We start from the raw sequence: 24069 nt of genomic DNA on the forward strand, positions 1-24069 counted from the left end.
CTGTTGCATTTTTGGTGTTGTTCTTCTTCTTATGAATGCCAATTTGCGTTTTTTTTTCCCCACATTCCACAGCACTATGAACTGAGCGCTTGTTTCAATGGAATGTTTTGGTTTCTGTTGTCGACTGTCAAATGTTTTTGCCAAAGATCGAATGTTGTTGCCAAACTTTCGAGTGTAATTATTGAAATATCTGTGATCTGTTCGTGTATGTGTGTGTGTGTGTGTGTGTGTGTGTGTGTGTGTGTGTGGTATAACTTTTATTATTATTATTATTATTATTATTATTATTATTTTGTTTTTGGTGGGCTGTGTATGTGTGTGTTTATGTTATCATTTCCTTTATTAAATGTAGTAGGGAGCCTGTGCTTATGTGTGTTTGTTCATTTATCACATGTTTGTTTTCTGCTATGGCTTTCTGGATGTGGAAGTTTTCTTGCATTTGCGTAAGATGTTTGTCATGGTTGCTTATTCTCATTATTTTCATTTCTTGTTCCATGTTTGTAGGATGATGGTTATGGTGTTTTAAATGCTCTGCACATGTGGAATGGTTTGTTTCATACTTCCAACATCTGATATGTTCTTTGTATCTTGTTTCAAAATTCCTGCATGTCATGCCTATGTATACTGCATCACAACTTTGACATTCAAGTTTATATATTCCTGATTGTTGCAATTTGTCCCTCTTGGTATCTGGGTGGCTTAGGTGTGATTGGAGGGTTTGCCCAGGCTTATATGCTATTTTGAAGCCCTGTCTCTTTAGGATGTTTGCAACTCTGTGTGTTAGTTTATGTGTGTAGATCATGGTGTACCATCTGGTTCTTTTCTGTGTGGTGTTGTCATTGTGTGTGTTTGTTGAGTGTGTTTGTAAGTTTTCAGCTTGTGAGTTCTTTTGTATTCTGGAAATGTTGTGTTTTTTTGTATTTGTGTTTTTATTTTTTGATTGAGCCTGTGTGCCACATGTGTGTTATACCCATTGTTCATAGCTATTTGTATGATTGCACTCATTTCTTGTTCAGTTGCTGTCAGACGGTCCATGAGTAAAAATTATCAATATACCGTAATATGTCACTGTTACTTTGCATGAAACATAATATTATCATTTTAGACTGCATCTGAAGATAAAAATGGTGTTATTGATGTTAATATGATTTTGTATCAATTAAAGAGGCCAAATGTCAACTCAGAAGATCAAGCATTCACCATAGCAAACAAAGTCAGTCTGTCATGGTGTCTTCAGTATTGCACAGAGTTCAACATTAGACACAATAAATTAATTTTAAATGGCCCACCTGAAGAACGTATTTTGCAAGATGACAGCCTTGCCTTAACCTTTTTGCATAAGAACAGTAATCTTATGTATCTATTTAAATAGCAGAATGTTGTACAAAATTATAGACTGAAATTCAAAACTTACTTTACTTCATCATGTTTTAAACAACTCAGACCTTTCACAGAAGTTAAGTGTAACTTACTCCAAATCCTTATTAAGACAATTACACTATACTCATTACATCTACTGTTAATTTGTATGAGGCTGCTGGCTAGCCTCAAAGCCTATAAAAATTCACAATTTTTGAGAAATACATGAAAAAAAGGGTTACTTATAAGCAAGAAATGGTATTTAAGACATGATATTTATGGTTACAAATGAAATTTGCATTCTGAGGTGATTCTCACAGTACAGGGCGTGCTTGGTTCACTCTTAAATAGTTGCTTTAAAAATCAGCTGTCTTATCAAACAGCTTAAGACACACAACAGTTACCTGGAAAGAAGAAGCACATTTTGCAATATAAAAGATGAGAAGAACTGCTAGTATCTACCAGGTAACGCGAGATCACTGAACATTTCAGGAACTAAACAATTCCTGACATCATTCAGATACCTCATGAACACCTTATGCAGATAAATTTGCACTATCCCCTCCACATGCACACAAATCATAGCTGTTGGTAAACAACATTAAAAATGTCAATTCTGTACAGGTGTATAACTTAATAAATAATCCAGAAAAGGCATTCCTCACATTTAGCTATTGTCAATCTTGCAATTATTCATTGTTAAAGGTTTTAGAAGAAATAAATTGAACACTCGTATTGTAATCTACTGAATGGATATATAAAATAAAAACTGGAAAGTGATGATTGACATAGGACACTTACTTCACAGAGTCATGCATAACACGGCAAACAAACATCAAAGCATTTGTTATAACTGGATCGTTGGTAGACTCTTGATGATTTGTAGCAAATGAATCCATTATACTTTTGCATACAGCCACTTTCACACTCTCTTTTTGGAACATATCAAGCAATGGCAGGAACTTGTCCTAAATTGTTTATAAAGGTAAAACAGTGGCATGAAGGTCAGTGATCATTAAAGAGAAATGATGTAAATTATCTATGCATAAAAACAGTTCAAGTAATACACACTTAAATAATTCTCTCTATAAACTAACAATAAGCACTGAATTAAAGTCAACCTTTTTATGAAAATCATTTCAGCCATATTTTAAAAATTCCAATGTTACGGCTATTGTGACCGGAATCTGACAAGATCATGAATGACTAAAAGAACCTGCAGAGGCTGGCCGACTGGCAATGCGTTGTCACCAATGCATCAACAAGTGTGGACGGAAGACAACAATGAAAAGCAGACAAGTGGAGATGGCACAAGAAAAAACAAGTCCAGTGAGTAATTCAAACAGAGTAACCACGACATAATGAAGTAGAAAAACAAGGACAATTGTGTATTATGGCTAGTGGTATGAGCGGAAGGTGAATACACCACTGTAGGCAGAGCTGCACTACAGCTAGCTTTATAGCATGAATGTTAGCACTAATTGGCTGGCAAGGTGGGCATGGTCCTGCGGCACAGTGAGGCCAGCACTGCACTGCCACAATACTAGTGCTCACAGATGAAGCACTGCTGACTAGCAGCTGAAGCTGAGTTCCACACCTTCCAGCAGACTTCCACCTGGCTGGAATACCACAGCACTCTTCCCTGAATGGGTGTGTATGGCTGGAAGCATCCTGGATGATGCTTCGTAAGGTGAACTGGTGGTGTGTTTGGTGACCTGACACTTAAGATGGCTGGTAGGGGAAATTTGGAGTGCCCAGTAGCATGCTAGGGTGTGGCAATGTGGGTGATGTTGGCTGATGTTGCAAACACTGTGTGGAGATCTCCACCTCCAAGCCCACATCATTTCACTGGCTTTCAGGTCAGCTGTCACTCTCTTTACCAATTAAGTAGCCTCAAGGTTGGGGCATCTGGGTTGAAGTAGGATGTTCAGGGCAACAAGGGGTAGAAAAGTATCAAGAGATAGGAGGGGGGTGGACAGGTGGTTCTCAGTAACAGCAATGGCAAAATGAGGGTTAATTACAGTAATAATCTTCAAATTTAAGAGGTGAGATGGTGTGAGAGTGGAGACTGTGCCACAGTGGGAGTTCCACTCTACACAGCTAAGAGGAGCTGGCGCAGAGACATTGGGGATACAAATGGGACGAGTAACACTTTTTTATTTTTTTATTTATTCTGTGAATTCACACTGTGTTAAGTCACTAAGATGTGGAGTGAGTCAGGTTTACAAGCATGCAGATAAAATGAAAGAGGTAACTTGAACAAAATGTCAATAACAAAAAGTAACATAAATTTCTGGATAGGTTTAAAAGTTGAAGTGAAATTAATAAGATATAGTTCAAGTAACATGACAATGACATAATTACTGAAAATATTTTTTTCTTTAAAAAAGAAAAGGACATTGACCATCTGCAACAAGTAAGATGAAATAAGGCTAACACATTTGAGCCACTACTAAAGGCAATAGTGTTGCAATGTATGGTGTGTTCAGTTTATGAATAGACATAGATTGGTGGTGACCTATTATACAGGTGGACAGCTGGTTATCTGTGTGACTCATAAAAAAAACGCTGGATGTTATTCCTTGCATAGGTCATATATCACATGGCTCTTTATGAGCATGTCCCCACCTATGATTGGGTAGGAAATGCTTATGATTTGACAGCAGTAGGATGTGGGTGGATGTACATAACAGATTTTGCAAATAAATCATTTACAATGGAATGGCATATGGGGTGCTGGATTGGTAGCAAATGAGGTTTATCACACATTTGAACAAACTCAAAGCCTTGCTGACAAAAGTTGAACAAAGCAAAAATGAGTGCTAGAAGAGCAATGCAGGAAGTGTTCAGTTGTACTGTGGTTTGAGTATTTCAAGAAATATACCTGTAAACAAACAAAAAACTGACCACATATCTTTATTTTTTTGGGCTGATAATGAAAAGCAAATGGCAGACTGAAAGTGACTGGGAAAATCCTAAACAATGTAGTTCATCCGGAAAAGAAGTAGTTTACAAAACTCTCATTTGAAGGATTCTTAAGAGGAAGAAAATAAGATTGTGGGTAGAATAGTCTGCATCTAAGGCTATGTAAAGAGGTTAGACAAAGCTCTGGTGAATGACGTAATTGATTTTTTGAAGATGTGGGTGGTAAGTGGAGTACTGGTTCATGGGCTGATTAACACAGATGATATATTTGTTAGTGTCATGGAAAGAAATGGCTTGGGAAAACTGGAAGTGCAAAGGCTGGAAGAGAGCGACTTTTAGGTGCAGGATGAAATACAGCTATCAAAATAGAGACACTGGTGATGGTAGGTGCATTTGGTTTGAACAGAGGTTTTTTTATGGAGCTATTAGAGGTGGATATGGTAATAGGTATTGAGGTTCTGGAGGAAAGTGCAGAGTTTCCTCTTGACTCTGGTCCATATTATGATTATGTCATACATCTATCTGAAACAGACAATGGGTGTAAGGTATTAAGTGGATTTATCTAAGTGGCCTATTAACAGTTTGGCTAAAATAAGTAAATAGGATGTTATGGGTTGGATGACACATGGATGATGGAAAAAGCTATGCTCATTGCAGCAAGACTTTTGGTTTGGGTGAGGTTGGTGGGCTGGTGCTATGTCAACCAGTACACACATAATGAAGCAGCTGTGGAGAATGGGATCTTGCTGGGTGCTCTCCACTGCTCGATTGACCATTACCAGAAGTTTGTCTCCTGCATGCATTCATCAGTGATCATCATTCTGAAAACAGAGAACTTTGGCTATGTTGAAGGCTGGGTCTGGGCAAGCATGACAGTGTGTCTGCATTAGAATGCTGCATTGTCAATCTATAATGAATTTCATAGTGATACACACTCAAAAACAAAGCCCAATGCTGGAGTCATGCGGTACTGTCAGGAAGCTGTGAATGAGAGACAAAAAGTGCCAAAAATGGCTTATGGTCAATGATGAGATGGAATTTGTTGCCATAGAGAAGAACATGGCACTTCTGTATTGCATACAAGATGGCCAAAGTTTCCATTTGTATCTGGGAATAATTGCATCGCACAGCTGTCACATCTTGGAGGCATGTGGTAGGCTGTTTCGAGCTGTCAGTGTTTCTGTGAGCCAAAGCCACCCCAGCCCGCATTGTGAGGCATCCATTGCAGAGATGAGATGTTTACCTGGCATAAAGGTACCGAGGCATGGAGATGATTTAAGAGTGATTTAATGTGGATGATGCTATGTCTCAGTCCGACAACCAGACAAAAGGAACATCTTTTTTATGCAAGTTATTTAACAGATGAATGACATCTGCCGCATTAGAGAGAAATTTCAAATCCTAACTACTGTAGTTCCTTTAAGTTCTGTTGTTGAGGCAGGTTGTCAATTGCTGCAATGTGGCGCTTTGTAGGTTTCACGATGTCCTTCGTAAGATGATGGTCTGAATAGTTTGTTTCTCCCTGCAACTTATTCGGCTTCTGCAAATCACACTTAAGGCCTGCCTCCTATAGTTAAGTAAACAGGATCTGAAGATTAGCAAGATGTTACTTCCGAGAGGAATCCATGATAATAATGTCATCAAGATAGTTTGCACAACACAGAACACATTGCATTAACTGTTGTAAAAATCTCTGGAAGATGGCAGGAGTGTTAGCGATACCAAACAGAAATGATGATTTAACAGTATAACCCAAAAAGAGTGTTGATGACCATAATCTGTTTAGAAGCAGAAAACAGACAAAACTACAAGTAATCCTCTGTCAAATCAGTTTTCAAAAAGCATTCACTGCTTCATGAAGATTTCTTCAGGGCAAGGAATAGTATAGCAATCTACTATTGAATTGACATTAATGCTGGACTTAAAATTGCAGCAAAAACGAAGTGCCCTTAGGTTGACAAATAACAACCAGAGGTGTTACACACTGGCTGGAATGAATGGGTTCAGTGATGGCTGAGCCATACAATCTGTCCAATTCATCCTTGACTGCCAGTCACAGAGCAAAAGGAATAGGCCAAGCATGATAAAATTTTGGAACAGCCATCAGTATAAGGCTGATGAGAGCCTCATAGTCCTTTGCAGCACCCAGTCCAGTTGAAAAACGACTTGAATTCATGGCAGAGGTTGTACAATGTCTAGAGCAGGATGAAGTCAGAAATAAAATGCATAGCATCCAGAATTTAAAAACTAAAAATCGCAAATGTGCTGAGGCCATAAATGTTTTCCGACATTGCACTTTCAACAGCCAAAAACTTTATCACACTCATGACATGCTGAGCATGAGTGTTTCCTGCAAGATCTACATTACGCTCCAAATTCAGCAATAGCCTTTCTCTTTGCAGCGCAATATCGGGGCCTCTATCTCTTTCCCATCATTGCTTGTGTTGCTCTGCTCTTTCCTCTGCAAATCACTGTTTGGTCAGTTATGGCAATCGGGCCATCCCTGTCCACTCTGTAACTACTTCTTCCTCCATCATCAGTTGACGGTAAACTCCTCCTTATCACCTACTTGAACAACACCTGTGCTTTTGTTCCTATGGTCCTGAGGGCTTGTATCCTTGCTCTCCTGCACCATGGCCACTGGGGTCTGACCCACTTGCAAGTCTTCACATGGCATTTTGTTTACTGGACTGGTATTGAATTGGCAGTTGAGAAGGTCATCCTCGAGTGCCAGCAGTGTGCTCAGTAGCAGATAGCACTGCCACAGCTTTTCACTCTATGATCTACACTAACTCTCCCATGAGGCCATGTCCACGTCAACAACACAGACCCCTTCTGTAATTCTATGTGGTTGGTGGTGGTTGACACACAGTCAAATTGTCCCAATGTCATGTACCAGGTGATCAAAAAGTCAGTATAAATTTGAAAACTTAATAAACCACGGAATAATGTAGATAGAGAGGTAGAAATTGACACACATGCTTGGAATGACACGGGGTTTTATTAGAACAAAAAGTTCACAAAATGTCCGACAGACGGCGTTGGACAGCAAAGAGAGAGAATCAGATGCGCCAGCAGTCGCAGCATGTTGACATTACCTGAAAAGGCGCTTTTAGTGAAGCTGTATTATCAGAATGGGAATGTGCCAGTTCAGCGTTACAATCCTATCGCTATAGGAAGGGGATTCGAACGGGTAAAGGTCCATTGACAAATGCAGCTGTGGTGAGAATGATTTCGAAGTTCGAAGCCACAGGATGTTTAGATGATAGACCCCGTAGTGGCCGACCAAGCACAAGGTGTAATACTGCTGAGACAGTTCAGGAATAAATGGAGACTGTAGCGTTCGTCTATGCACGGGCGGGGAAGTCAGTGCTCGTGCAGTCGCACATCGCACCGGCATTCCATACACTACTGTTTGGTTGGCACTGAGGCATACCCTCTGATGCTATCCGTACAAAATCCATCGGCATCATGGCGGTTTAGCGAAGCGGAGGGCATTTGTGGTGTGGGCATTTCAAAAGATGGCGAAAGATGACAATTGGTTGAGTAATGTGTTGTGGACTGACGAAGCTCATTCCACGCTCCGAGGGTCTGTCAATGCCCACAACTGCAGAATATGGGCTACCGAAAATCCTAGAACTGTCGTGGAAACTCCATTGCACGACAAGAAAGTCACGGTATGGGTTGGATTTACCACATCTACTGTTATCAGGCCTTCTTTATTCGAGGAAATGCATGATTCTGGTTTTGTAACTGCTACCATGACGGGTGAGAGATAGGCAGATATGTTACAGAATCGCATCATCCCCAGCCTGGATGATAAACACCTGCTGGAACGTACGTTATTTATTCAGGATGGCGCTCCACCACATATTGCTAGACGCATGAAAGATCTCTTGCGCATGTCGTTTGGTGATGATCGTGTGCTCAGCCGCCACTTTCGTCATGCTTGGCCTCTCAGGTCCACAGACCTCAATCCGTGCGATTATTGGCTTTGGGGTTACTTGAAGTCGCAAGTGTATCATGATCGACCAACATTTCTAGGGATGCTGAAAGACAACATCTGACACCAATGCCTCACCATAACTCCGGACATGCTTTACAGTGCTGTTCACAACATTATTCCTCGACTACAGCTATTGTTGAGGAATGATGGTGGACATATTGAGCATTTCCATCTTTGCTTTGCCTTACTTTGTTATGCTAATTATTGCATTCTGATCAGATGAAGCGCCATCTGTTGGACATTTTTTGAACTTCTGTATTTTTTTTCCCCCTAATAAAATCCCATGTCATTCCAAGCATATGTGTCAATTTGTACCTCTCTATCTACATTATTCCGTGATTTATTCAGTTTTCAAATTTATACTGACTTTTCGATCACCTGGTACCTGTAGTCCACCATGACAGTCTGACTGCAGGCTCTCAATCAGGTTTTCGGGTCTGTGACTTTTGTGCCTGCAATGGTACTATACACCTCACATCCACAGCATATCCCCTGGAGTCAAATGGGGAGCTGGAGTGTACGATGTGCACTTTTAAGATGCAGTTAAAAAAGTGTTTGGTAAATTCATCTGCTGACTTGGGACTGCCTCTGTTTCTCAGCATCCATAGGACCACTCTGCTGTTTGGCAAAAGCCTGGTAGAAGTTCCCCACAGTTGACAGCCCTGGGTGCCGATGGCCCAAGGTGCATTCACATTCTCTGCAATACGCTTCGAGCAACCCAATCCGGTACGCACCTTCAGTCAGTGGCCTGTATGGGTGCTGATGATGGTGTGAGTGATACATGGTTGGCAAATGTTCACTGCAGATGCCAATGGGGTGTCACTCTCCCACCATCCGAACTAGTTGATCAGTGGTTGACCCACTGCAGCCAAAGATGATGCTGGCAGGGAGCTCTCCAGTAAAACCACAAACCACACATCTCCAGGATTCTGGCAACATGGGGGCACCACCACTGGGTGTGCTGTTGGGTGCCAGTGACGTCAAGATGCAGCTACCGGTGACACTGGGCCCTCAGCCAATGTCTGACAGTGGCTGCCTGGACACTGCACTTCCACTGGAGTGTCTGGCAACCACTCCCCAGTTGTCACTGCCAGTGTTGTGCTTTCCATGCTGTCACCACATGTAGGGGGGTTCCATGCACGACTCGACTTCATCCAGGCCACTTCCCAGCCATAAGCTCCACCAGGCCAGAGACACATGATGACCCAGCCCAGCAATGTTTGGCAATATCTCTTTAGGTGCTGACAACCTGATGGAGGTTATTGTTGTTGATGAATGGCTGCCATCATATTAGTGCCACCACCATTGGGTCACTTGGTCACACCCCTTGGCCTGCTCAGCCATGCCAGCCTGTCTCCAGCAGCAGTCCCACCCAATTGGCCCTCCATCTTCTTCAGTCAATGCATATGGTGCCAACTCCCCAGAGGGGAAGGATGTAGCCCATGTATTCCATCACCACAGAGGCAGAATTTGCATTCAGTCCAGTGGTGAGAGGTCGAAACAAGAGCACCTGCTTTGCTCATTTTCACTGTGATCATAGGCCGAGTAGTACCAGCGGCATGTTGTCAACATGGTCTCGATCTCTCTTGCTTCAGCTATGCTCCGTGAAGGTTCTGCTTACCAATTACAACATTTCCATTGATTTTGTATGACAGATAATGCATGTTATCGATCTTGGTCTGGAGGTGGTAGCATAAAGTTCACCAGTCTTTGCGTCAGTGTCTCGGTTTAAATATCAAACCTCTCCACAGTGTCTCTTGAAGTGAGGACATGCAACATTGTTGATGGTGATCCTTCTGTCGGATAGGGACATTAACCCCTGAGCAGGTATGTCACTTTTTATAACACAAGCGGGCATGTGGTGTACTTTGTACATATATAAATAACTGCTGTCTTTATGTTACCAAGGTAAAGATTTATGAGAAGAATCACAGTGTAATATTAGTTTAATTAAATGAAGATAAAATAATCTTACATTATTTGAGTTAAATCACTGTTTAATCAAACAATAATAAAATAATCTTCCTTTACATCACTCTGATGAAGTGTACAAAAGTAACATAACTGCAACAACACACGCAAAACAATAAATACCACAGTCGCATCAGATCACAGCCAACCATTTATTCGAGTTCTAATTAGACAGTTGCCAAATTGTGGGATTGTGCCACTAGCTCAGAATCTGGGCGATTTTTTTGCACAAATTGTACATTCTTTCTCGCCTAGCTGGCTGTTTATGTTATATTACTGCTTCTCACTTGGATGTATGTCAGCACAAGTTAGCTGTGAGTTAGCTGAAGCAATAATGATGGAATAAGTACAGTCTCACAATTAAAAGCAACAATGGAACAATATAAGACAATATTATTTGTGGTTGGCGCACTTTATACACCTGTTCAAAGGTTAAGCTTGGCAGCCACTTGCTGCTATTTCCGAGGAGGAGGCTATGTGCTGGCACCAAGTTTCACCCTCACTCTTCTCTCATTATCATCATCATCATCATCATCATCATACAACATAAACAATCGCACTACTCTTCACACACACACACACACACACACACACACACACACACACACACACACAATACACACCTGTTGTATTACAAAAGACTGTAATGGAGCATGTTATTAACAACAAACAACAAACCAGAGAACCATTCTGACAATTGGTGTGTCAGGAAAACCTAAAGAAAAACATGATTACAGGATAACATTACATGTATAGAGCACCATATCAATTTTTTCTTAACATAGCATCCTCATAAATAGTTCCTGCTGACAGATAGGGATAGAGCATTATTTTACCTCTAGAATATTTTACTCAGAATCTACATCTACATCTACATCTACATGACTACTCTGCAATTCACATTTAAGCGCTTGGCAGAGGGTTTGTCGAACCACAATCATACTATCTCTCTACCATTCCACTCCCGAACAGCGCGCGGGAAAAACGAACACCTAAACCTTTCTGTTCGAGCTCTGATTTCTCTAATTTTATTTTGATGATGATTGCTACCTATGTAGGTTGGGCTCAACAAAATATTTTCACATTCGTAAGAGAAAGTTGGTGACTGAAATTTCATAAATAGATCTCGCCGCGACGAAAAACGTCTTTGCTGTAATGACTTCCATCCCAATTCACGTATCATATCTGCCACACTCTCTCCCCTACTACGTGATAATACAAAACGAGCTGCCCTTTTTTGCACCCTTTCAATGTCCTCCGTCAATCCCACCTGGTAAGGATCCCACACCGCACAGCAATATTCTAACAGAGGACGAATGAGTGTAGTGTAAGCTGTCTCTTTAGTGGACTTGTTGCATCTTCTAAGTGTTCTGCCAATGAAACGCAACCTTTGGCTCACCTTCCCCACAATATTATCTATGTGGTCTTTCCAACTGAAGTTGTTCGTAATTTTAACACCCAGGTACTTAGTTGAATTGACAGCCATGAGAATTGTACTATTTATCGAGTAATCGAATTCCAACGGATTTCTTTTGGAACTCATGTGGATCACCTCACACTTTTCGTTATTTAGCGTCAACTGCCACACCATACAGCAAACTTTTCTAAATCACTTTGCAACTGATACTGGTCTTCGGATGACCTTACTATACGGTAAATTACAGCATCATCTGTGAACAACCTAAGAGAACTGCTCAGATTGTCACCCAGGTCATTTATATAGATCAGGAACAGCAGAGGTCCCACGACGCTTCCCTGGGGAACACCTGATATCACTTCAGTTTTACTCGATGATGTCATCATCATAAAACCATATAGTAGAGTTGGATGTCCTTGAGAGATTAACAGCTGTAGTTTCCCCGTTATTTTTCAGCCATGCTGCAGTACCATCATAGCATGGCCACATCAGCTAATGCTCCAGCTAGCTAGTCATTCATCCCGACTGTTACCCCTGGCAATACTGGAAAATATGCTACCTCTCTTAAGGGACCATATGTTATTTATATATCCACATCCATCCCTTTGATGTGGTTGCATTTACAGTAGGGCTATCTGTATCATTGAGGCAAGCAAGGCCCCCCCCCCCACCCCACCCCACTGTGGCAAATTCCTTGGTTCACAGGGCGAGGAAGGTGGGCAGTTTGGACTGAGACTTTTACTAGGGTCATATTTTTTTAAAAGATAGATTGATAAAGCTCTTGAGGATGTTGAGAGCAGTGTGAGTTTTTCTTTGGGGGTGGAGTAGTGCGAGGGGGGGGGGGGGGGAGGAAGTTTCTGGAGTGTGTTGGAGGCTAAGTAGACTGGCAAGGTTAGGAAGCTATGAGAGGTTGGCAGGGAAGGGGGATGGATTTGGATGTGAATGACAGATTCTTTGGTGAGTAGTGCTAATCACAGGCAGGAATAAGGAGATTGATAAAAGTAGTTTAGTTTCCTCAGATGGTCTTGACAATATTACTTTAATTGTTGGAGTGCAAGGAGCACAATACTGAGATGACACGCAGGAAATTATGGTCACAGATAGTGTTAACGCAAAAAAAAAAAATAAAAAAAAAGGAATCCCTCTGTTTTATGATTGTTACCATAACAATTGTTTACTTTTTATATTGGCAATGAGCCACCTGTATCATCCATCCCTCTCTCTTGGAACTTCCCTACACCGTCCTTGCGCTGAGCTTTCTAGTCGCTTTCCCTTGCCACTGTCCTTTACACAACAGTATTGGTGTAGAGTGTGTGTGTGTGTGTGTGTGTGTGTGTGTGTGTGTGTAACATGGGGGGAATCCTTAAAGTTCTATTATTGCTATATTTCTATATGTGTCTCCCAATAATCAGCTACAAGTGAGCAGTTATCTTTTCCAATTTTCTTTCCATCTGGAACTTCTATTATCATAAATACTGCTGTGTTATTTTTAATTACAATCTAACTGGATTGCCCCAAGCTTCTTGAACATATAATCTTAGTGAGCTGTAATTTATTTATATCTACACAAAAGAATATTATTATTTCTTAAACTATTTGGTATTAAATAATCCAACTTCAGTTGTCATTATCTTCATTCAGTCCTTTCATTTAATATTTTATTGTCCTTTCATTTAATATTTTATTGAGCTCTGTATAGTTGTTCAGAACAGAATATAAGTTATGCAAACATACCATTGTGAAGAGTGTCTCAAAATCTTGTGTATGTAGCAAGATTTTGTCCACAACTGATTGCAGCTGTGAGTAATGTTGTTCATATGCTCTGTCCGGTGTCATATGGCGTATGATGTCTCCAAGGAATGTGTTTACTTCCCTACACTGTCAAATAAATATGATACATAGTAAATAAAATGTAGGTAAGGGTCATTTGACAGCAACCTAAACAATTAAAGAAAAAAATCTAGTAATGTTTATCCTAAAAGTATGGCAAAACTTCCAAAAATATGTGCAATGTTAAAATATACCGAAAAATGTCTGACAGCAAACTGAACCCAGACTTCTGCACAGCTGATGTACTGGGTGGGATCTTCTAGTTTTGTAACAATACGCCACACATCATTCAATATTTGTAACCTATCCTCTGCTGGAGGATCTGCCAGAACAAGACAAAACCCAAGGGTTCGGAAGAGTATGTACTGTGGAAAACCTGCAATAAACATTTCACTTAAAAGGGATGTGTTAATTCTTACTAGTAATGCTTTATTATTATTCTGCAATAAGGCAAAGGATGAAAGTATTAAATTTATGTTAAATGATAGAACGTACCTTCCTCATTGCAGTTTGAAACCAGCTCGACAAACTCTGATGCTCTGCTGGCTATGTATGCAGGTTTAAAAGCAGCCATTACTGTATTTAACAAGAGGGCACTATGAAAACAAAAAGAAAGAAAAACCTCATATTTGACGGCATTTGTATTGGAAACCCCTAATTCACAGACTAATAACAGGACACTAGCAACTGTAATTGCAAGTGATAATGTATTAGATAACTAACTTACATTTCTTCTTGAACCACTTACACATACCAAAATAAGAGAGTACACTATTATACACAAAATAACACAGAAATATATATTAAGCTCAAGGAAATGTAAATTTCAATAACATAGTGTATCAAGGCATTTTGGTAAAGCTATCATTTGAGGAATTTTTCATAGAAAGTTTGATTAATCCAGTAAATAAAGGGAGTACAAGTGATGGTATAAGAGTGGCAATGTGGAATGGAAGCAGTGGTTTGTAATATTGAAGATTTCATACAAGTATATTAGTCAAACATCTCACCATCATCATTTTTTGGGAAAAATAGTTTTCTATGTGTCTTGATTTGAATTTTATGCCTTGTTTTATTTCCAGACTTTTAATTTTTCATTCAGTTAATACTGGGGAATCAGCCTCTGATAGTGTCTCTCAAAGCAAGAGATGATATATTAAACAGAAAATTACAGCCTAAGACAAAAACAAAACGTAATCAAGAAAATGGTCTCATTTTATTGCCATAAGAAAATCACTGATATAAGAAAAGCTTTATTACCAAGAACATAGTTTTCAAGTAAAAAAAAATTATGCCATAGACTGACCAAAAATGGAAGATAAACATAATCTTAGAGAGAGGATAAAGAGACTACTACCACAGATGACTAAGTCTTCCAGGACGGTAATTAAGAAAACATCCCAGATATCTAGGTCGTACAGTAGTTAGAAGTACTGGAGAATACAGAAAGAAAGCATCAAATGCAAACAGTTCAGGAAAACAGCAGAAAAGATGGAATGTTTCCAACAGTATTGACAACAGCCAACTTTAAAAATACACTCCTGGAAATGGAAAAAAGAACACATTGACACCGGTGTGTCAGACCCACCATACTTGCTCCGGACACTGCGAGAGGGCTGTACAAGCAATGATCACACGCACGGCACAGCGGACACACCAGGAACCGCGGTGTTGGCCGTCGAATGGCGCTAGCTGCGCAGCATTTGTGCACCGCCACCGTCAGTGTCAGCCAGTTTGCCGTGGCATACGGAGCTCCATCGCAGTCTTTAACACTGGTAGCATGCCGCGACAGCGTGGACGTGAACCGTATGTGCAGTTGACGGACTTTGAGCGAGGGCGTATAGTGGGCATGCGGGAGGCCGGGTGGACGTACCTCCGAATTGCTCAACACGTGGGGCATGAGGTCTCCACAGTACATCGATGTTGTCGCCAGTGGTCGGCGGAAGGTGCACGTGCCCGTCGACCTGGGACCGGACCGTAGCGACGCACGGATGCACGCCAAGACCGTAGGATCCTACGCAGTGCCATAGGGGACCGCACCGCCACTTCCCAGCAAATTAGGGACACTGTTGCTCCTGGGGTATCGGCGAGGACCATTCGCAACCGTCTCCATGAAGCTGGGCTACGGTCCCGCACACCGTTAGGCTGTCTTCCGCTCACGCCCCAACATCGTGCAGCCCGCCTCCATTCGTGTCGCGACAGGCGTGTATGGAGGGACGAATGGAGACGTGTCATCTTCAGCGATGAGAGTCGCTTCTGCCTTGGTGCCAATGATGGTCGTATGCGTGTTTGGCACCGTGCAGGTGAGCGCCACAATCAGGACTGCATACCGAGGCACACAGGGCCAACACCCGGCATCATGGTGTGGGGAGCGATCTCCTACACTGGCCGTACACCACTGGTGATCGTCGAGGGGACACTGAATAGTGCACGGCACATCCAAACCGTCATCGAACCCATCATTCTACCATTCCTAGACCGGCAGGGGAACTTGCTGTTCCAACAGGACAATGCACGTCCGCATGTATCCCGTGCCACCCAACGTGCTCTAGAAGGTGTAAGTCAACTACCCTGGCCAGCAAGATCTCCGGATCTGTCCCCCATTGAGCATGTTTGGGACTGGATGAAGCGTCGTCTCACGCGGTCTGCACGTCCAGCACGAACGCTGGTCCAACTGAGGCGCCAGGTGGAAATGGCATGGCAAGCCGTTCCACAGGACTACATCCAGTATCTCTACGATCGTCTCCATGGGGGAATAGCAGCCTGCATTGCTGCGAAAGGTGGATATACACTGTACTAGTGCCGACATTGTGCATGCTCTGGTGCCTGTGTCTATGTGCCTGTGGTTCTGTCAGTGTGATCATGTGATTTATCTGACCCCAGGAATGTGTCAATAAAGTTTCCCCTTCCTGGGACAATGAATTCACGGTGTTTTTATTTCAATTTCCAGGAGTGTATGTTTGCAGGTAGCAGATATTTGCACCCACATTTTAAATATAGGTTACATTAACTTACAAGAATAATTGAGGTATTATGTTGAGAAAGGAATACCTAGAAAATTTAATGAACTTGAGCATCTTCCCACATACTCTACTGAAAATTGTCAAGTCTCCCAAAAATAAAAGTTTTCGTGAAACCGATATATTTCCAAGAAAATAAAAAAAAACCTTGTAACTACAATTCATGCAATACAAGTCACAGATGCAGTGCATCGCTGAACCAGATAACAGTTAACCCAAGCTGTAATTGGATACCACGAGTTTCAGCATGATGGCTGCCAGAGGAGGAGAGACAGCAAGTACAAAAGAAACAAATTCAGTAATCCTACACTGTTTATGTCAAATGGGGAAAAGAGAAAGGAGAAATGTTGTCAACAGGAAGGGAAAGGAGAATAGTAATGTTTTAGTACAGGAGCTCCAGGAAGTAGAGGAAATTAATAATAAGAAACAAACTAGAAAAGTTGGGCAGTGAAAATCCAAATTATTCAATAGGGGAAAGTGAGTCAAAAAAAGAGGCACAAGAAAAAGAGTGAGGCAGTTAAAAAAATTAAGCACATTTTATCTAATAACCTGCCACTCCAGTGACATGGGGACAGTGATATTATTTGTTCAGTCCATGTCCAGGGTTGTAAATAAATACTCTGTTTGTTATTAATTTCCATAATGTAATATCTCTGATTGGCCCCGCACTTTGATTTTGGAACACTGTTAGAATGAGTGTTCCTTGCTTTCATTTACTGGAACTGAATTGGGCTCTCATTACTTGTAGTCATAAATGTTCACTCTCCATCGTGTTTTCAATTATGAAGCTGCATCAATGACCTGATTAGTTGTGTCAGGTTATAACACATAAGTGTGTGATGCAGAATGCTAAACCTTGTCTGTTATTAGTTCATTAAGATGAAAATTTGCTGAATTAAGCAGCATCAGCCGATGTGCTACAACACCAAGAAACAACAAGATCAATAGAGGACTGAACCCTAGGCCTTTGGATTTAACCATTCAGCCACCAAGATTCAGTATTCTCTTTTATTTTGTGAATCTGTCAGTTCTGATTTAGTTATTTTTGTTCTGGAAACTGGTAAATAGACATTTCTTCTCGTTAAAATATTATTAATGCTCACACTTTTATTTTGACTGAAAGTGAAAAATTCATTTGAAATAATTACCTGTTACGCTTTTCTTTGCAGCGTGTAATGACTTCCACTAAGAGGCTCTCTGGTGCATTTGCAGCTACCCCCTGAAGAATCCAGTCAAGTGCAGGAGTGTAAAGTGTAAGGTACGTTGACAGTTCGACCTTCTGCTGACTTAGATCTGCCTTGACTCCATCAGAAAATACCTGAAACAAAACAAGAAGAATAGTGTATAGTCTGTGATGAGAATGTGGAGTGTGACAGACAGAGCACTATTCACCACCAACATGATCAAGAAAAATGTATCATATTTATGCAAATCTAATGTGGATTTTTTTGTACCACACATAATATTCAAAATCAGTGTGTGCTTAAGGTCTGAAGGCACATTATATTCGAGTAAAAACTTCAATCTGTCATTCACCAACAACAGCACTGAAATTTAGGTATTGTACCTTACATCACAATGCATAGATGTAATTATCAACTTTGTTACATTATTGTTGGCCTGTTACTACATAGAGTGTTGGCATTAGGTACTCACAAATTTTCCGATGGCCAAATAGGCAACACTGATGAGATATCAGTTTGGTTTGATATGCCATTTAATTACACAATTGATGATAAAGGGACAAAAGAAACATCAGGGTGTGAAAAACAGCATAATTGTAATGCGGGCAATCAGAGCAGATGTGCATATACTCCCCCTTTCTTAATCTTCATGCATAAAATAAGTCCCAAGACCCCTAAAAATGAAATGCTGTTCCCTGATGATGTCATTGCTGAAAATCAATAGAAGGGATCAAGGATTGACACTTTAATGCTTGACTGTCTTTGAAACATATGGGAACTCCATCCTGGTGGGCTTTTCAAACTGCATTTCATGGTCATCTCAGTAATGACATAAAAAGAAGATCTACAGCCTTGCCAATGACCTTGTTATTATTCCTGAGGAATGACTTCTGTGTTACATTTCAAAGGTTGCATTCAGGAACAGCATGGAAAATGGTTCCGTGAACCAAAGTGCGAAATGACTCTGACAGGACAAATTAAGCATGCTGCTACACCCACATTATTGCACACTGGGTTTTGGCAGCTTGGAATGGCATTGAAGAACCAATGATTGTAAAACCATTCAAGAAATGCTTTATTTCAAATACCTTGAAAGGCAGGGAAGATGATGTGCTCTGGAACAACACCAAGGATGATGGGGAAGGCAGACTCCTTTGAGGATACCAGTAATGATGGGATTAGTGAATAACAATGAGTAACATCTGTAAATTATGGTATGTTTGTTTGCATGTCAAATAGGTAGTCTAGTTAGGGGTTCTTTTTAAATAATGGCTGTATCACTTAAAAATTGTTGTTGTCGTTTTGATAGTTCGTGTATACATCCATTGTTGTGCAAAATAAACTTAGCCTACCAGTTACACACCAACAAACTCTTTCTTTATACTTTTAATTTTTAAAATTGGTATGTGTATTACATTTGATGGTGCATTAGATTTGTATAGTATAAATATGATACATACAATAATGAATAGGTTAGAATATTCTGCTGAGTAAGAATATTCTTCTGAGTATGAACATTGATGTAAGGTCTGGTATAATAAAAAATACACTAAGTAAACTACCAAATGTATACTATAGATAGAGATGAAGAATAATCTTCTGAAAGTATTAAGGTAAATCCCACTTCTGAAGATGGTGATAAATATGTGTGATTCATCTATTCTTTCCCTGGAATATGTTGTCTTCTGCTTTACGTTCTTCACACAATTGTAAGAGGGCAGAGTATCCCTCACTAGCATGTGAAAATGCTGAAGTATGGGTTTATTATAATTGACAGGCAGCCTATTACCTGTTAATTCAGTACAATCTTTGCTTTATTAATTGGTTCCTGATATCCTGTAACAATGATGCTCATATCATCAGCTAATTGGCTGATGATAGTTTAAGAGGTGCAATTCAATATATTTCTCCAGTGCAAGGTTTCTTGGAGACAAACTCCCATAAATTGTGAAGCAACATTATGTAGTTTTTTTTATTTTACCTTGACCAAAATGTGCTGAATTGAAGAACTTAAAATAAAAAAGGCTCTAAGTTCCACAATCATGAATTTGAGGAAAATGTGTTTTAAGTATATTAGGTAATTAATGGTCGCAACTGCACTATTAATGTGTTTGTTCCACATCCACAAGAATCATATCATTTTTCGGGTCTATGGAATGAAAAATGAATCTAATCTAATCTAATCTTTATTTAAAGTTAAGCTTAGTATAGATCTACTTTCCAAAGAAAATTACAAACGTTGTATTGCAATTGTATGAAAAACTTACTGAAAGTGGAAATGTAATGAAAAACTCTAAGTGCTGTGCTTCAATAATCAGAAAAAAATAGTAAAATTTTATTCTGCTTTTGTAAAACTGTATGTGGTCATTATTTTTCATGTACTGCACCACTTCAATCAAATCTTTCTTCTTTTCTTCACAGATGTGGCTTGTAACACCCGGGGCAGGAAGTTGCATTTTCATGAAGTCCTATACTATACACCTTTTCTCAAAATAGGGATACCTTCCCAAGCCTCAGTTTAATTTAAGATTCTCTTGGTCTTAACTACACGAGGCTTATGTTTGTCTAACCATAACCACTGTACTTTGGCTATGTTTAGATCTGCTGTGTTTGTATTACAATCTGCTGCTTTCTTGAACTCAAAGAAGTCAGATACATTCATGTAAATTATGATAAATGACTTTATTTGCCTTGATTGCTGTATCATGTCCTTTACATCTTCTAGAACAATACATCTGGTAACTCAAGAATAAACTGTCTGTCCAGTTATGGTGTAGGTTAGTGGTCAGTAATGAGATTTACCTCCTGTGCTGGAGGAGCTTTCACAGGAATACATTTATTACTTGAACTTTTGTATTCATTCCCTTCATTTTTCAGCTTTTTCCTCATTGTTGTCACGGTATTTTCTCTTTTAATTTGCTGTTTCCTTTCACTCAAACTGTTACAAACATCTGCTGCCACTACCATTTTATCTAATGCAGAGGAATAACTGCACGGAATGCAGAGCCTTACCTATGATAACAGCAGTGGCTGTTAAACTGCATGCCATCTGCTGATTGCATTTGCTACTACATTTTCACTCGTGACAATTTGAGCCTTTTATACATTACTGAGCTTGTTATATACATCCCATTTCACACAAAACTTAAAAATTCCTTATTACAGCACTTAGACCTTTTTTATTTCAGTTTTTCATATGGTGATTGCAGTGACCCACAGGGGCATATAGCATGTTAGGCATTACATTCCACCAGTTGTTGGAACAACAGGGATGTCAGTGATAATCACAATACTCATAGAAACTATCTCAATAAAGAACTTACTAAAATTCAAACATTGTTTTTGAAATTTCACAAAATGGTCAAAGGAAGAAACTGTGAGGGTAACATACATTTTGACTGTTGTACTTACCTGGTCATATGATGCCAAAAAGTCATAGAAATTCTCCTTTATATATTCCCTGTCTGAAAATGGAGAGACAGCCATGCCTACTCGACACAAATAACATCTCGCATAAACAGCCACAAGTGGATCACCGATGCCTCTGATCATTCTCGTCAACCTCAAAAGTGCTTGGGAGAACTCACTGTATTGAACAATTATGCCATACAAGTATTTAATAACAATACTTTTTGGTATACAAGTAATCATAATTATAAAAGATTTGGGCAGTACCTTGATGTTAGGAAGCTATATGACTTTAAAATAGCCATTTCAACGTAAAGCCGTGGTACTAGTTCTCTAATTGATGCAATTTTGTAGAACCAGTTCCTACACGTTTCCTTAGCAGACTCTGGTACCATGTCTGGAGTAAATTTTTCTGGAAGAGATGTTGGTGTTTTACTACCAGGTCTGAAACAAGCAAATAGTATCAGATGATTTACTAAGTAAGTTAAAAAAATTCAGAAGATCTAGTGATATACTCAGAAGAGTGAAAACAGAAAATCCAGAAAAAAAAACAACAAATAATTTGTCTTCGGTAAAATGTATTTTATAGCTATTATTACAGTAATAACAATTAGAAAATTAAAAGCTGTAGAGATAAAGTCCAGATTTATTGGAAGAATGCATGTGTGGTGTGGTGGTACCCTCTGCCAGAGAAGTTTTGGCTGACCACCCTCCCCACCCACAAGTTATTTGTTTTTTACTTTCAATGTTTTTAGTTTTCATACATTTCTCTGTTACCTTACAGAATTAAATTTCATATTATCAAAATATAATTAAAATGGACTTATTTAAAGGAATTATATGATGGATTTCGTAGTTAAAACTTATGTTTCTCCTTATAGCAATATTTCTGTAGTTAAAGGGAAAACTATATGGGAGTGAGGAAAAGAACGAGCTTGACTTAAATGGTGTCACATTTTTGATAGGAAGCAGGTACTTAGGAGGTGAAGCCAATACCCATTTTAACCTTAGAATGCAAGTGAAACAAATCAGGTAGATGTGTGTTATTCACAGAAAGAAAAGAAAAGTGATATGTGTATTTTGACATGAGACTACAAATATGACCCTTAACCTAGAAAGTTAGCATAACACCCATTAATCTTTTTGTTGAGACTTCTTTTCATCAACTGACAACCACAGCAATATCACTTTGTACACAAATCCATGTAAAACACAACTATAAAGCAGTCGCAACCAGTGACATTAACAATCGCATTCCAACTGAACTCATATACGGACCAAACACTATGCTACCATCAGTCCTATTGGCATGCCTTCAATGCTTTCCAAGTACATGCAGTTTGTGTGTATGTTTTTGAAGATCCTACTGAAAATACAAGTGCTGACAGTCATGAACTACTGCTTCACAAAAGCTCTCATTTGTACATTATCATTATCTGTTCTCTAAGTAGAGGGTGTCTCGCAGAAGATACCTGGGAGGGGTCCACAGGTAGCATGGCATGGCCACTGCCCCCCACCACTGCATCCGCCAACACACCTGACCCTCGGACACTAATCTGCTGGTAGTCGACTGCTGTGTGCTTCCCCTGAGTTAAGCATAAACAATGTTGCCATCTGATTAACTTAAGCTTACCTTTATTTACAATAGGTGCTCAAAATGATATCCCTCTACGGTAAGAGCAGCCTAAGATCTCCTGAACAAATTAGCAAATGCTCGACGAACTTCGGATGCCGAATTCTGAGAAATGGCTAGCTGAACCCTGTCTTCCAACTCTCCAAGCATTTGGGGATTTGTTGCTTACAGCTTGTCTTTTAACATTCCCCAAAGGTAAAAATCACACAGATTTACATCTGGAGAATGAGGAGGCCCGTCAACCATTTTATCACCAAAAATCGTATTGCTGTCACAGAAGCATTGCCAATGTGTGGTCTCGCATTGTCATACATGAAATAACTACACATCTTTTAGTTAGGTATTAGTTTTTGAAGGAAAAAAAAAAGATGCAATCTATTGTTCACATACCTGTCAGAATGTATTGTTTTGTGGAAAAAGATTGGACCTGTAATTTGTCTTGCAGTACTTGTACACCACACTTCTGTTTTTTTTTACATCATGCAGAGGTTGTTGATGCAATTCATGAGGATTTTCATAGCACCAACATCGACTGTTCTGAGAATTTATGTACCCTGACAAATGCAGCCACACTTCATCACAAAAAAAGCATCTGGATCAACTTCCCCACTGTGCACAGACTGTAACAGCCAGTTGGAATAATGGCGTCAAGCAACAATATCTGAGTTCCTCAGTTGATGCACTACCGTTATTTTGTATGGTTTCAATTTCAGTTTATGTACAGCTTTATGAGCAGATGCTCTTGACACACCAGGCTGAAATGTCAAACGGTGCAGAGATTTTCTCAGACTTCTTTCCAAAGCCTCCCCTATCTAATCTAATTTATTAAACAATGGGAACTCGAGGTAGGAATATCAACAATGTAGGAACAGATAGATTGCTACTTACCATAAAAGACACTCACATGTAGCTTTTGGCCACAGCCTTCATCAGTAAAGTCACACACACACACACACACACACACACACACACACACACAAACTGGCGCGCGCACGGGGGCACGACTGTCAACTGCGGCCCAAGATGCTTGAGTTGGTGGTCATGTGTGCATAAGGTGTACTTGTTTTTATGTGTGTGTGTGTGTACGTGTGTGTGTGAATGTTGTTTGTGTGTCTCTCGTTGCTGACAAAGGCTGTGGCTGAAAGCTACATATCTTTTAACTGTGCCTGTCTACAATCTGATGTGTCACCTTTACAGTAAGTAGCAATCTGTCTTTTCCTACACTGTTCATCTAATTTATTTTCATTTACAACACTAGGTTCTCAAGACCTGCCACACTTGAGCAGCCTTTGTGGTGCCTTAGGTTCAGGTGCATA

General features: G+C 39.9%; 1 protein-coding gene across 1 annotated transcript in view; it reads right to left on the reverse strand.

The window, feature by feature from the left end:
* LOC126175695 (VPS35 endosomal protein-sorting factor-like) overlaps positions 1 to 24069 on the reverse strand; it is a 104950-nt gene that overhangs the window by 33939 nt on the left and 46942 nt on the right. The window contains exons 7-13 of the mRNA XM_049922631.1: positions 21388 to 21564; positions 21124 to 21298; positions 17677 to 17846; positions 14004 to 14104; positions 13703 to 13884; positions 13413 to 13556; positions 2161 to 2327 (exon numbers count right to left, since the gene is read on the reverse strand). Coding sequence (XP_049778588.1) covers positions 2161 to 2327; positions 13413 to 13556; positions 13703 to 13884; positions 14004 to 14104; positions 17677 to 17846; positions 21124 to 21298; positions 21388 to 21564 — 1116 coding nt within the window. The remainder of the gene's footprint in view (positions 1 to 2160; positions 2328 to 13412; positions 13557 to 13702; positions 13885 to 14003; positions 14105 to 17676; positions 17847 to 21123; positions 21299 to 21387; positions 21565 to 24069) is intronic.

The sequence above is a fragment of the Schistocerca cancellata genome, chromosome 3, assembly GCF_023864275.1.
Source record: "Schistocerca cancellata isolate TAMUIC-IGC-003103 chromosome 3, iqSchCanc2.1, whole genome shotgun sequence".
In the NCBI taxonomy this organism is placed as follows: Eukaryota; Metazoa; Arthropoda; class Insecta; order Orthoptera; family Acrididae; genus Schistocerca; species Schistocerca cancellata.